Source organism: Juglans regia, chromosome 11, assembly GCF_001411555.2.
Source record: "Juglans regia cultivar Chandler chromosome 11, Walnut 2.0, whole genome shotgun sequence".
Taxonomy (NCBI): domain Eukaryota; kingdom Viridiplantae; phylum Streptophyta; class Magnoliopsida; order Fagales; family Juglandaceae; genus Juglans; species Juglans regia.
Genome location: NC_049911.1, coordinates 35,830,307 through 35,845,244, shown reverse-complemented (window position 1 = coordinate 35,845,244; position 14,938 = coordinate 35,830,307). Strand labels below are relative to the sequence as shown.

Genomic DNA, 14,938 nt, shown 5'->3' with positions numbered 1-14,938 from the left:
TGGTTGTGTTAGAAATTTTCATCTGTAGAAAATGGAATTCCTTTATTTTTCGAATGAATTGTTTTCAACCATGAAAAAACCAATATGCCGCAAAGAAATGGAAATGTTGGTTTGAAATGGTAGGGTTCAAATAGCCATGACATGAGATAGCATATGTATTACAGAATTGTTGGTGAAATGATTGTTCGAAATTTCAAATATTAACAATATCCATTGCATAATGAGTGGATCTCGAATTATTCACAAATTTGTTAAGTTTATCTGGACCTCTTATTTCGGCCCAAAACTAACTTCAAATGTATTTGGTTTGTGTTTTTTGTTTTGAAGTCAATATTTGAACCATACTGTTATATCCTCATTGAAAATACAAACTTTCCAACTTCTGCGCTAATGTTTGAGAAAACGACGGGAAAATTTTAGAAATTTGTATTCTGAGCTAATGTTTTAGCTCTAATGAGGACCTGAGGTTAAAAACTCTATTGAGTTTAGGCTTTCTTGGTCCTAGTCTCAAATTATAGAAGCATCATAGTGAAAATTTTTATTCTTGGGTTTCCCCACCCTTTTTTTACTTGTTCTGACTGACCCAATTCAGATTTGAGCTTAATTTGTTTTGAATTGTGCACATTACTTTTTAGCTATGTATACTCTGTAGCCATAGGATCTTCTTATTTGGCTGGTTTATGCTCTCACTTCAACTCTTATCTCTGATTTCTTATCTTATTCATTTTCACCAAGTATTTATATGTATGATGATATTTATAATTCCCAACAGCTTATTTCTGTTATTGAGAGGTGAGCAGATCAACTTGATTATGTTCTAGTGGATACTCCTAATCAGATTGAAATATTCATTTGGTCTGCTTCTGGTGCTGTTATTACAGAAGCTTTTACTTCAACCTTCCCTACTGTTATTGCTGGATGAGTTCTATAAGAATTTATGTACTGTTGAATTGCTTGATGTTTCTGGTGCTGGAATGGAGGAATTCTTTAAGGCCATTGATGCATGTGCATAGAAATACAAGGAAAACTATAAGCTTCAATTTTAAAAATATTTTCCTGTCTCTGTCTTTCTCTCTCTCATAGTAAATAGTCAAATTTCTATTAATTGTGCTGCTCATTCTTGTTTGTGTAGGGCTAATTTTGACAAGAGACGGGTTGAAAAGCAATGCTTGGAGGAAGAATGCAGGAAGGCAAACATGGAAAACCAAAAAAAAAAAAATTAATTTCTAGCCTACTGTCACGGTTCAGGTTTTTTTTAAAAAAATTATGTAGAAAATGAGCAAATAATTTTGGCTATATGAGTTTGATGATCTGGGCGAACATTTGAATTGTTTATAAATGTGTATACCATAATTGTTTATAAATGTCTATAAATGCATATTGTTTTTTTTTTTTTTTTATGCTGTTAGTATAGAGAATTGGAGATTAAACTGTTTGTGAAATGTCGGTCTTGACATTGCAATTTACTTATTGAATTAGACTTTATTTGAATTGAATTGAGTTAAATTAATATTCTTGTATAAACAAAAAGGTTGTAGAGGTGCGCATAAACCAGTGTTTGCACACAAAAAGTTGTGGGATGGTTTTAATGGTTTGCTGTTGTTCAGACTCCATAGCACAAACAAAAAGAGGAAGATCAGATGTAAATGGTGTTCGGCTGGCAGAGAGTTAATTGAGTAACATAACAGGGAATCTTATATATGCATATATTTTGAGTGAATGAAATATGAAAGTACAGCACGAGCCTTCATGTGGACACCATTTAGGCATCGTTCTTCTGTCCTAATTTCTGTGCAATTTTGCAAGCATAAATCCAATATACAATAAACATAATGTTACCAAAATTGACTATACAAATTTCATTGAAAAGTAAGGAAACCAGTCTGGAGCTAAGCTGTTTTCAATACACAACTTTTCATTGAAAGGTCACAACTTGAGAAGTACCATTACAATTGGTGCATTCAAAAAATTTCATATACTCCATACAACGTGCTATTTACATACTATTTATTTGAACCAAGCCAAAACTATTACAAATGTGACAATTCAGTATAAATACAATAATTTTCGCTTTTCCTTCTGAAGAGTTGTCTCTCTCTCTCTCTCTCTTGTACTTTATCTTCCATTTCTCGAACTTCATACTCGCACAACAATACATCATCCCACATCTTCCAAACTTTATTCTCTCTTGTACAAATGCTCTCTTCTAGTTTGTGAAGTATATCCGGCCAAACAAAAAATTCGCATTTCGCTTCTCCCTACACACAATATGAACATTTAATTAAAATAATAAAATAACCAATAACAACATTGGTTATTTGCCAAGTTAAATTATCCATGATTATGAAATCTTGCTCAACCATCATATCATGCTTTTAGTTGAATCATAGACATTAAAAATCCAAACCAAGGTTCAGGCCTTAAAATACAAATCCTTAAAAAAAAGTTTTTGGTAATAAAAAATGAATTTTTTCTACACTTAGCATAATAAAATAAGTCTTGTATCATCCAGTGTATGGGATCCTATTTTGTCATCCTTTGAACTACCTAGGTAACATATGTTATTGGGAGTACTTCATTTGGGCTCAACAATTTCCTGATCATCACCAAGCTTTTCTCCTCGAAACCAATTGAGTGCTTCTATATATGCAGAAGATGTTGATATTCAGGGAGGTCACGTCTGGTCTCCTCCTAATTGATCATCTCCTACAAACAAACTTTCTAAACTAACAGACTCCACAAACCAATCGACAATGAGAGACTACAAGCACCTATAACCCATACAAATTTCATCCAAACTACAATCACCAGGTATTTTTCCGAGTAAGGAAACAGAAAAAAATTTTCATCCAGACTACAAAACGTAATACGCAGAGATCTGGGTAAGTATTCCTTAGATCCATTAGGTCAATGGATGAAAAAACAGGTAATAGTTTTATTAAGGGAACCCAAGTAAGGAAACACAAAGAAAAATACCTTACCATGGCAAGAAACAAGCACGCAGATCTCTGCGACGAGAGAAAAACCATCTTTACAGTGGCGCAAATGAAGCACGCTGATCCCTTCCGCATATCTCTGCGACGAGAGCAAAACCCAGTTAGGGCAAGCTTGAAAACTCGACCAGATTTCATGTATATATATGACAAAACCTTAGAGGAAAAAAGAGATGATGTAAATACAGAGAAAAAAATAAATGTATGACTAAACCCTAGAATCACAGAGAAAAAAGGAGTAATACATGGAAAAACTTGAAGAAGATTATTTACAATGAACTATACATTACCCCTCTCGCAGATCTGAGGGCTTCGCGTCGGTGGATTGAGGGCTTCAATCTGTGTGTTCGAACTCGCAGAGAAGAAGAAGAAGAAGAAACCTTAGAGAAGAAGAAAAAATCTTAGAGAAGAAGAACAAGAAGAAGAAGAAGAAATCTCAAAGAAGAAGAAATCACTTGCGAACTCGAAATTGCACAACAGATGAGCTCGGGGCTTCGGGGGAGAAACTCAAAATCTCAGTGCAGGGCTTCTTGGGAAATGCTTAGGGCAGAGGAGTACGGGGGGTGGGGGAAGAAAAAGGAAAGAAACAGGGAGGGAGGAAATGCGGGGGGTTGGGGGAGATGAACGAAACGCACGAAAGGGACGAAAATTCACAATGAAAGTAGCTTCTTCAGTTTGGAGAGGGGAGGGGGTGGAAATTGGATGACACGTGTGTGTGCAAATTGGATGCAGCAAACAGTGGCTACTACGTAGAGTTTTCCTTATATAAAAATCAGCCTCTCCGGGCTCTCCTTATAACTTGAAGCATATTGTTTTCAAAAAAAAAAAAAACTTGAAGCATATTAAAGTTGTGTTTGGATGTATTGAGTTAATTTTAGATAATTTGTGAATAATAATAGAGCGTGGCAAGTAGTCTGTTCAAGTTGACCGATTGTGCATTTGAGTTTTTTTTTTATTTTATTTTTCACATTTTTTAATATATTTAAATATTTTTAAAAAAATTTTAATATACTTAAAATTACTTCTTTAATTATTAAATAAAAAATAAAAATAAAAATACCTGTCAAACTGTCAAATGGAACGATACATTAGGGGCAATGTAGTTTTATTTATAATAATATTTTATAAATTCTGTTGAGATGTATTTAAATATAAATAAATTAATATATATATTTGAATCTATAAAATAGATAGAGATGAGAAAAAGTTAAAAAAATAATAAATTTTATTAATAATTAATTTAAAATTAATTGAATTGAAGTGATATTGACATCTAAACCTTGCCTTACTTTTACGGCCCAATAATTTCTAATAATGCATCCCAACTTATTCATTTTTCTACTTTATCTGACTTTAATTTTTATTTTTTTATTATTACAGTAATACACCACTTGCTTCCATGCGCAAATATATACTCCAGGAAAATAAAAAAAAAAAAAAATATTTATAAAATGTGTGAGTGCATCATCTCAACAGTTGTAAAAAATATTGGTATTTTAGTATTAATTTTAACTAAATGTGTTCTACAATAAGTGATGTACAAACATGCCAATTTATCTATAACAAAATTCTTAAAAAATATATAAAATAAAATGATAAAAATATATTTTACATCTATTAAAAGGAAGAGTAACCGTTAGGCGTGTTGGCTAGATAAAATTTATCTTTTTTAATTTTTTTTTTTAAATTTTTAAATATTATTTCTTTTAAAAAAATACCAATATATTAGTAGTTATTTTCTTAATTAATAAGTAAAAAAATATTTTAAAAAATTAAATATATAAGTTATCAAAATAAATAGACAAAATGAGAGGAGATTCTATCATAATAACATTATTCTAAAAGGAAATGAAATGAAAGATAACGTGGTCTTGCTATCGTATTGATTACGTGTTTGCAAGAGAATAATACAAAAGACGATAAACTCCTCCAAATTCACTATTATTAGAAAAGTTGGCCTAACAGAGGAGTCCCTTTCATTCATTCTTTTTTTTTCTTTTTTTTTTTTTTTAAAGAAAGGTTCGTCAAATTCAAAGAAGGATTTTCGCTCTCCATCGTCTTCAGAAGTAGCAACGTCCCTTCGTACATGGGATGTGAGCCCTTCTTGTTCGTGAAAATAGGGAATTCTTCGTTTCTGCATAATTGTACTATTGGTCTGGGCGGTGAGAAAAATGGTGGAAAATAAACGAAAATTGAGTTTTTTTTTTATATAATAAATTTTGTAGTGTAAATGATTTATTGAAAAATATTTTTGTCACAAAAAGATTACGTAAAAATAATTTTATAAATTGATGTGTTTTGACGTGATTCGTTAGATTATAAAATTATTTTTATTATATAATAAATTTAACAGATCAAATAAAATCACGTTAATTTATGAGATTAATTTTATGTAATTATTTTATAAATAAATGCAATACATATGAATTCTCTCAAGGAAGGGAGATGGGACTTGAGAGTTGAGAATTTTGAAGAGAGTGAAAGGAATGTCCTTGAAATACAGATACGGACATATGTGGAGTACGTTTTTAATAAGCATGAAAGAGTTTGAAATCAACACAAGGTTTAAGACGTCACTAACTATAGTTAATATGATACATTAATCATATGAACTTAGTTACCTGAAACATAAAAAAAGACGGATATTGCATGACCCATGGCCTCCTCATATTGGCAATAAAAATGTGAAACACATTGCTTTAACTTTATGTCCACTTTTGGTGGCTGGGTTCATCTGTACCAGATTTCCTCGTTTCTTCTACCTTTCCCATTATTCGTATACTATTAACTTATTTTTATATTATTATCTAAAATTTTATTAAAAAAATATGCGTTTCTCACGTGTACAAAAGATACATACATGACAATTTAATAGACTGATTCGAAAAAATTGTCTTGGTAGGAAATTTGGGTTAATGATTGTTTTGCCTTTCCACCTCTCCTGTATATTCTGTTCCGAGCACCAAAATCATTGTCATCGCAGCATCAAATATAACAAGGGAAAAAAAACAAAAGGAAAAGAAGGATTTTAATAGATCTGTTGGCTCACAGATTTTCTGATTTTAATTTCAATACTCCCAGAATATCGAGTGAGTGAAATGATTGTAAAATGTTGGAGATTCCAAGGAATCCTTACATGGTTAAACTAAAAATACATCCAAATTGGAGAACTCGGAAAGGGTAACCAACCCCCCTCACCCATTTCCTTGTGTTGCTATGATGGATTGATCCGGGATTAGGAGAAGAATTATTAGACTACAAAAGAATTGATGAACAATTAACAGACAAGACAAGACAAGACTCTTGCCAACAAAGAGAGGCTGGACGACTACTTTAGTTAATTAGTAAGCCTCTAGGCAACATACAAACCCTCCTGCAGGGCAAGCTGTGATTTGATTTGTATCTAAAAAACAGGCTGACAGAAAGCCAGAGAGAAGATGCCACAATAATACAATATATTTCTTCAAGCCCATCCATAGAGAACCTAAGCATTTTCAGATGAGCAGCATAGATTGCAAATATACAGTAGTACTCAGATATGTAATTAGTACAAATGGAGAGTTAAAGAAGAAAAAGAAGAAAAAAAAATGATACGAGTTTCGAGTTTTCTGGGTTTGTGCCCTCAATCATACAAACCCTCCTGATCCCAAATATCTACAAGGAAATCTATCATTTCCTGTCATTTAAAATCAAATAAACAGTCAGGAAATAGGGTAACCAACATTTATGACCTGTAAAAATAGAGGAAACAACATAGTTAATGACATCTTACAGGAAGGGGAATGGGCTGGGGGAAAGGCTTGTTGGTCGTGAGTAGACTTTCATAAGTTGCATTCCAACTGCAGCAATGTAGTGTTTGATCAAATATAGATAATAAAGCACCAATGAAAGATGTTAAACAACAAAATAACTTGACTCAGGCTTACTAAAGCTGCGGGATTGTAAACTATTTAAGCGTTCACATAAAGGATTCAAGACCTCTAAAACTGGTGCACATTCGTGCAAGGGCAAGTATTAAAATAATGTAGAAGTAAATAAAATACTAAAGATTACTTGATCAGGTCACTAAAACTGAGCAAATTAAATTGTCAACATGCTTCATATTGTTAAAATCAAGAGAAGAATCTATTCCATATAAACTTGCATGACAACAGCTAAATAGAATACTCTAAATAGTCAGTATTGAACAGTTGAAGTTACTCTGGGATAATGTGATGCAGCGCTTTTCTCTTATGAACTGTGAAGTCCAGCATGTGTATCAAGAAGGTATCAAAATTGCAGATGGACTAGCAAACTTGGGTGCTGCAGGTATGTGGAGCAGCTACCTAAGGATCTGATTGGTCATTTTCCCTCAGACAAGTCTGGACTCCCAAGCTTAAGAAACTAGCTTCTGCTTTTTTTTTTTTTTTTTTTCCGTCTGCTTCTCACTTCTTTGCTTTATAATCCCTTTGTTTGATATATACAAATCTTATACTAGTTGTAACCACAGTATTCCTCTGCCACATGTCATAAACCTGAGGTATAATTCTCTTTGATTAAAAGAAAAAGAAGTTATTCACCTTATTCTGGGTTCTAGAACTTGCGGATGGCTCTTTGACCTTTTGTTTCCAAGCCACTGCAGCCTTGTCTGGTTCCATAGAAGCAGACCTGTGTACATCAAATTTTGAATATTAAAAAGAGTTGGCTTTGACAGACATGTTGGCAAATGGAAAGAGAGAATTAATGGTGAAATTTGTTTTTTCTTCTCTTTTAAGAGAGAAACAATCTATAAGACAACATAAAAATCAAGCCACTGCATTACATCAAGGAGCAGGAGCAGGAGCATGTCAAACCCATTCACTGTCTCCACTATATAGGTGCAGAGAAGTACAATCATATAGATCATTAGAGTGGTTAAACTGACACCAGGGAGATACAGAGGTTGCAGAGAAAAAACAAAACAATAATATCAAAAAAAAATTAAACGAAAATGAACAGAAAGAGGAACAACAAGCTCGAGAAACCATTTATCATGGTCTTATTTTTTACTCCTTTTTTAATTATAAAAGAGTGGGACAACAAGAACAGAGAGCAGTACTAATACATGAACCACACACAATTTGGCACAGAAGCTTCTTCAATACAGTTGACTAGGGTTCCATCCCAAGGCCTTTTCATATTTGAAACGATGTGTGCAAATATTGAGACAGCTGGCTCAGAAGGTCTCTCATAACCACTAGTCTTGGCAAGATTGTTATAAACCCTAACGCCAAGCGTCAATAAAAGAAGTTAAAAAATAAGAACTTGCCATGATTTATGAATTCCGATGGGTTGCTCATGCTGCCACCACAACCCTGGGGATCAAGGCATTGGTTTGGCATGCTGATTGATGAGATGTTTCTCAGGGAGTGAATTGCACTGATGTCCATTTCACAAGTGCTGGTGCTCCAGAAGTCCTCTGATACACTAGATTTCTTCAAAGATCGACCTTGATTTCTCCCCTTTGCTGGCTCATCTACTGTGACAATTAATTTAGGTTCGGGATAGGATCCAAGGCAGCCCCTGCTCTGTTACAAATCAGGTTTTAACCACATAAAAAGATTAGTACCGTATACAGCATTTGAAATATAAATAAAGAGTTTTCATGCAATTATTTCCCAAGCTGAAATATAAAAATACTCCCACAGGAGCATCATTCCTTTCCTTACTGCATCTCACCCTGCCACGAATATACCCCTACCCAAAAAGCAAAATGAGGAAATGAGAGACCATTTCATACAAATCCGCCCAAACTTACATTTGTTGATCCCACTATAATTACTGAAAAACATAAAGCAGAGGAATTTAACTTTTTTTTTTTTTTGGGGGAGGGGGGGCAGGGATGAAATGATTTTGCAATTGATCTCCCAAATATATTAGTATTTGGCAAAGCAATGAAAACTGAAAGAAATCCTTGCTACCAAATTCCCCTATGAAAGCTAACGAGATTAAGAATTGAAATCACCACATTATGCCATAAACTTATAATGACCAAATATGCATCACCAGAGATCACTATTTCCAATTCAAGCCATGGTTTGCAACATAATTTATAAAAGCAAACCTCTAGAAGTCAAAAGAAGAAATCAATTACAAATATATTTTATTTCAACAAAAACACAAGTGAAAAAGATTACTCTTTCTTTCACTGAAAAGTGCCTTCCATTTAGTACTGAACCAAACCTTTCCCTCATCAAAAGCATAAGAGCGCAAAGATATGATCCAGGAAACATCATACGAACAGCAGGGTTTCTTCCCAATGAATCTATCCTATTGTATCCCAAATACAAAAGAAAAAATCTGATGTATATATTCTAAACAACATCCCAATACACCGGAAAAGGAATGGAAAATGAATACAAAAATGCCCCAACAAATCTCCCTGTTCGCTGTATCTCAAAGATCGTTTACAGAACAAGCAAACACAAACCCGAAATATTCCATAAAGTACCAAGAAATCATAAAACACTTCGAAATTGGAAAGACACAAGTGGTGATTGAGATCGAGAACCTAGCGCCCTTGTGTTTGGATGCACAGAAAGCTTTGGAAAAGAAAAGAAATAGAATCTCAAATCTTATATTTATTGATATCTCATCGCAAAAATTTCCAAATAAATTCAACTGGACCAATCAGAAACCGTCTCAGCCGTGACAAGAAATTTTATACTCTTGTGCGTCAATATAATCACAATTACAAAGCATCTCAACTTCTGAAAAATTTTGGTTAACTTGTTTTAAATTGTTTCCCCTTTCTCAGACATTTTTCTCAGCAAGCAAACATTCAAAAGTTATTAAGCGAGCCTATCTTTTGAAGTCATAGTATATTTTGAAGTCCTATCTTTTCCTCTCCCCCCGTTTCCTCAGCAACCAAAGAGGCCTATAGTTATGTTGATGAAGAAATTAGAAAAAATAAAAGGAAAGAAAAGAAAAGGAAGAGAACTCACCCCATGCATGCGAGAAGATGAGAGAGCCAAGGTGGAACGTATCTGCAGAGTTGCATTTATGAACGTCCAGGAAGAGATCTCTCCAAGAAAATCCTAAGTCCAGGAAGGATTGTTATGACAGTCCTGCAAATTCAATTACGAAGTAAAAACACTACTCAGAACTCAAAAATAACGAAATCAGAAGGGAAAAAAAAAACAGAGAGAGGGGAGAGAGAGAGAGAGATGAACATATAGCCTTGTTTAGTTCCCGAAAAGAAAAAGAAGAAATTTCATCACTTTTCCTCGAAATCTAATTACAAGTAAATAAAAAGGGAAAAAAAGGGCTTTGCTCAGACCTGAAACATGGCATGTTTAGATTGCGTCTTACGGGTTTCCCGGCCACGATGAAACAATTGACCCTCTGGTATGGCGAGTAATTCAACCAAAGGGCTCCCTCTATTTTTTTATCCTCTATTATTTATTCATCTGTTAATTTATATTTTCCTTCCATTTCTCAGCAGTAATGCAGACCAAAGAGTGGAAAACAAGGGAAAGTTCGGTGAAAGGGGAAGAAGGTCACTATTCGTTGGATATAAAATAAGAAAGAGAACAGATCCAAATAGAAAAAGCATTTTGGTTCCATATTTTGTTTGTACGTTACAACAAATTAATGCTGTCATTCGTTGTGTTTTACGGGTTTGTTGGGGGCTCCACACGGTAATCGGGTTTATGTTTACATCCAATCCGTCTTGCTTCCCTTCCATATTTGGCATTTTCTAGAAAAAAATCTATTCATATTTATTTTTTACTCATCATCTTATGATATAGATAATAAATTTATAAATATAATATAATATCACATCATAAAATAATAATAAAATAATAAATAACATTAATCTCAAAAAAATATAGATAATTCAAATCAAAAGTTGAAAACTTTTTTTGTTGCAACGTGCAAAAATGAAAAGCAAGCAGTCATTTATGGTGGAAAAGTATTATTACTCATTTCTTTTGGAATAAGTTTATTGACCAAAGGATAGTAGTAACCGTTGCAGAGACATTCTCACTTATGATATATAATTACTCTTCCGTTATAATAATAATTTTTATGAATTCATCATATATACCCATTGACAATATAATAGAAACAGTACCATAAAATGACTTTTATGGTTTTATATAAGCGAACGATGCGTGTATTTGCTCAGAAACCAAAAAAAAAAAAAGAAGAAGATGTTGCATGTCCTTTTGTGTGGTTCTTTCACTCAAAATTCTGAATAATTCATGTCACAGAATAAATTATTGGAAGTAAAAATGTAAGACGGATGCAATAAATTATTAGGTACACGTTGTTTTCCAATAATTTTTTATGTTGCCGGGCCCAAATGAAAAAAAAAAAAAAAGTAAGAGGATAAGGAAGACGACTATTGGGGGCGACAATGATCGAAGTTATCAGTCGCTGCAGTTGTAACTACAGAAAACCGAAGACCAAAACCCCATTGGTTGTTTTCACACAGACTGCTAGCTTGGTGGTTTGAAAGGTAGATAATGTCGTTTTTCCACGTGTAGTTGTTATCGCGTATAGTTCTTAATTTTTTTTTTTTTTTTAATATTAGTTTACTTTTGGGTTTTTTTTAGACATTTGAATAAGAGAGTTTCAAATCCAAAACTTCTATTTTGAAGGTTGAAAATTTATACCAATTAGACCACATGCTTTTAACAGTTTTAATTTACTTGTGATTGAAAAACTTGCATTATAATACCAATAAACAATTTATTTCTCCAGTACAGTTGGACCCCAAAGGGTAGCAGCATGCATCTATGATGAATAAACATAATTCATATAGAAGAATAGGATCAATGCATTAAGTAAATAAAAGCATCTATCAAATTAAACCACGTAATTCAAATAATAAATTATATCCCCTTTTGTTCTTCTGTTTCATTAATATTAATTATTTGCAACCCTTCCAACCGATGGAAGCATTTAATCATGGGTACGTAAATGCCCAACAGTTGGACTTTATGACAAGTACTAAGCTGATTAACTCTAAAGAAATGAGAATTACATGCGGCAGGTGGCCTGTTATTATTGATCTGGTGGGCATGCCGACCCCTAGCTAGGTGGTGAGGATTGGAGGAAGGTATTCAGACTTGGTACCCAGAACACGAGCCTTGGTGTCAGGGAAGAACTCAAACCCTTGCAATGCAGTAATCTCTCCACTATTGGTAACCTGGACTGGGTAGGGTAGTAGGTGACCTTCCATATCTCCATCGAATTTCTCCTTTGTGTATGATTCCCAGTTTCTTCGGGCCTGACCCTTCACCTTTTCGATGCATGACATGTTTTCTGGATTCAGATAAAACTTGTGAAACCCACCAAGATGCTCCTGCCACAATGCCTTTCTGAATGCGTGGATCTGCCCATTTGCAAGCACGTCGGACGTTAAATGATATGGTTGGAATGCCCCCATTGCAATCTCGGAGTCCCTTGCTCCATCCATTGACCTTTGGTTGATGTTGGCAGATCCAATGATTATGTACTCATCGTCAACTATAAATTAAACAAAATTTGTCAATCAAACATGATTAACGAAGCATTATGAAAGATTGAAAGAGATAATACAAGTCATTTACTTACCTATCATCATTTTTGCATGAACATATATCATGAAGCGACGAGCCTCCTGAGCTCTACCATAATCACTGTTAAGTTCTGGTTTCTCTGGAGGTACATACTCTCCAAATTTCCTTCCCTCCCGATTCCCAAGGCAGAAGAAATTCAAATAATCCTGGGGTTTGGCATCATTTCCTTTTCTTTGAAGGGCTTCAGAGATATCAGTATACATCATTTCCATAGTCCTCATTTGCCAATCTAATATTGCCTGAACAGAATCACTCTCAGGTATACCTTCTGGCCACATGGGGATCACAATGTAGACAGCAAATTCCTCCCCCGCTTCAATCTTACTCATAATCTTTAGTGAGAGCTCCTTTGGTATTAGATGCAAAGCGCCAATGTCCTCAACCTTGATGTCCTTTGATCTCCAATCGAATGAGCTTCCTAGGAAATACTGGTTCTCGATATAGATGAATTTCTTGGCTCGACGAATAGCATTGATGTATGCATCTTGAATGCTCCGATCGATGACACTGTCCTTCCCACTAACAAGGTCCGCTGCAGATGCAACCTCAGGTTTTTCAGGAAAATCGAAAACAGCCCCTCCATCAATGGATCGAAAGATTTGAACATTCCACGTGTCAGAGTCGGTTGTTAATGTAACTAGTGATGGGTCCGTCTCAATTCCATAGACCTTAACTGGTGGAATTGAAAACTTGTCCCCTACCTGTTTTATCCACCTTTGCTCAAAATTTTTTAGAACATCCCAAGCAACAGGCCCTTCTAGTTGGCAATGAATGTCATGCCAGGGCTCCCTTGGACCACCTTTCTTGATTGAAGCCCCTGGAAAATTTGGTTGATGGAAATCATCATGGTGGATTGTGCTCAAAGTACTAAATAAAGGATGTGCTCCTGTATCATATCGCCCATCGCAAAGATCAATACCACCAATGAAACTCGCAATCCTCCGCTTTTGTGATCCTCCACTAGACACTTCCTTATCAACAACTACGATCTTTTGGTGGTGAGTAAACATGTTAGAAGTTTCAAAACCCTGAATTATGCTTTTCCCATCGTCAGGGTTACGTGGGCATAAAAAACAATTCACTCTCGTGTTTTGAAAGTATTCCTCAGTTTCTTGATCATGAGTAGCCATCAAACCATCATTCTTAAGTTCCTTGACAGTGGTTCTATCATCCCAAACAAGCATGAGAACCTGGACACCTTCATCAGCCTTTTTCTTAAGCAACTCCCCCAATGTCAAGTTGCCTTCTTGCTTTGGCCTCTTCGGATCTCTTATCAAGGTTATCTTAGTATATACAGACCATCCAGCTATATAAATTATGTGTCTTGCATTCTTGATTGCGTCAAAGATATCTTCCCAACATCTCTGAGGCTTATAATTTTGTCCTTCAATGGTTGTTATGGGGAAATTTGTTGAGACATGGGCATCTTGGTATAGGGAAACTTTGCAACCCTGTCTTTGCTTGAAGAATGTGTGAGGAACTCCCTCAAAGTCGGGAGTTCTGATTCCCTTAGACCAATGAATGTCTTCATTAACATTAAAAAATTGCAACTTAACACGGATTTTAGAATGTCTGGGGTTCTGGTTTTCATGATCCAGTATGTCCACCCATCTTTCAACCTGTGACCCTTTTATAACATCTCCAACTGGTACATAAGCTCTTCCAATTAGTGTTGCACCAACAGGGTTATCATCTTTGACTGTGAATACTATATTTGAGATACGATGGGCACAATATATTGTGAAGGACTCGACCCATCGAGGGTTGTTGGGTTGATCTTCTATCATTCTAGTTCGCCCAACTCGTGCCTTATCTAAATCAATTGTTGCATAGAGTTTGGATCCATCAATCTCTACCGTCTGCATGGTTAGATCCAAAATGAAGAACATCATGGATAATAAAATTAATAATATATAAAAGAAAAATAAACTATTTTATCAGTCAAGTAGAGGATAAAAGTAATTTACCTTTAATGACCCGCACATCAGCCATCTCAGAAACTGTACGTTGTGTAGATGGAGTTCCCAAATTTCAAGAAAAAGAAAACGCAGAGGGTAAAAAAGTATATAGGAAAACACACTGAAAATGGTATAATTGGCATTGGTATATCAAAATGATACGAGACAGCATAATGCAAACGGAGAAATTCATCATCATATATATATACATACTAGGTCGGAATAACGTGCAAAGCACGTTTGCCTAGTTTGGTGAGATATCGATATTTATAATACATTAGTTTAGAATATAACATAATCCAACACATATTTATAATATCGATAATTTTAGCAAAGTTGTCTCCAATAAGTTTAATACAAAACTAACAAAAATATCAGTTTAAAATATGAGTCCTTTGAT

The 14,938-nt window shown here is 34.5% G+C and overlaps 1 protein-coding gene and 1 long non-coding RNA gene across 6 annotated transcripts; both read right to left on the bottom strand.

The window, feature by feature from the left end:
- Nucleotides 1-1,931: 1,931 nt before the first annotated feature.
- LOC118343829 lies at nt 1,932-3,603 on the bottom strand. Of its 2 annotated transcripts, none has more exons than XR_004797607.1 (3): nt 3,284-3,603; nt 2,977-3,075; nt 1,932-2,258 (listed from the first exon to the last, which is right to left on the bottom strand). It is a non-coding gene; the product is annotated as an uncharacterized LOC118343829 (long non-coding RNA). The 2 variants fall into 2 exon arrangements; XR_004797606.1 differs by having other exon boundaries at nt 2,982-3,075.
- Nucleotides 3,604-6,314: 2,711 nt separating this feature from the next.
- LOC108992244 lies at nt 6,315-10,564 on the bottom strand. 4 transcript variants are annotated; one of them, XM_035683072.1, is made up of 6 exons: nt 10,291-10,564; nt 9,956-10,078; nt 8,281-8,539; nt 7,553-7,640; nt 6,766-6,832; nt 6,315-6,669 (listed from the first exon to the last, which is right to left on the bottom strand). In XM_035683072.1, the coding sequence occupies exons 2-6, from the start codon at nt 9,962-9,964 to the stop codon at nt 6,616-6,618; spliced, it is 477 nt and encodes a 158-aa protein (XP_035538965.1). In that variant the 5' UTR covers nt 9,965-10,078; nt 10,291-10,564; the 3' UTR covers nt 6,315-6,615. The 4 variants fall into 4 exon arrangements, with proteins under 4 accessions (XP_035538965.1, XP_018822285.1, XP_035538966.1 ...); XM_018966740.2 differs by having other exon boundaries at nt 8,281-8,534; nt 10,291-10,524; XM_035683073.1 differs by lacking the exon at nt 10,291-10,564 and adding an exon at nt 10,184-10,274.
- Between the last annotated feature and the right edge of the window lie 4,374 nt (nt 10,565-14,938).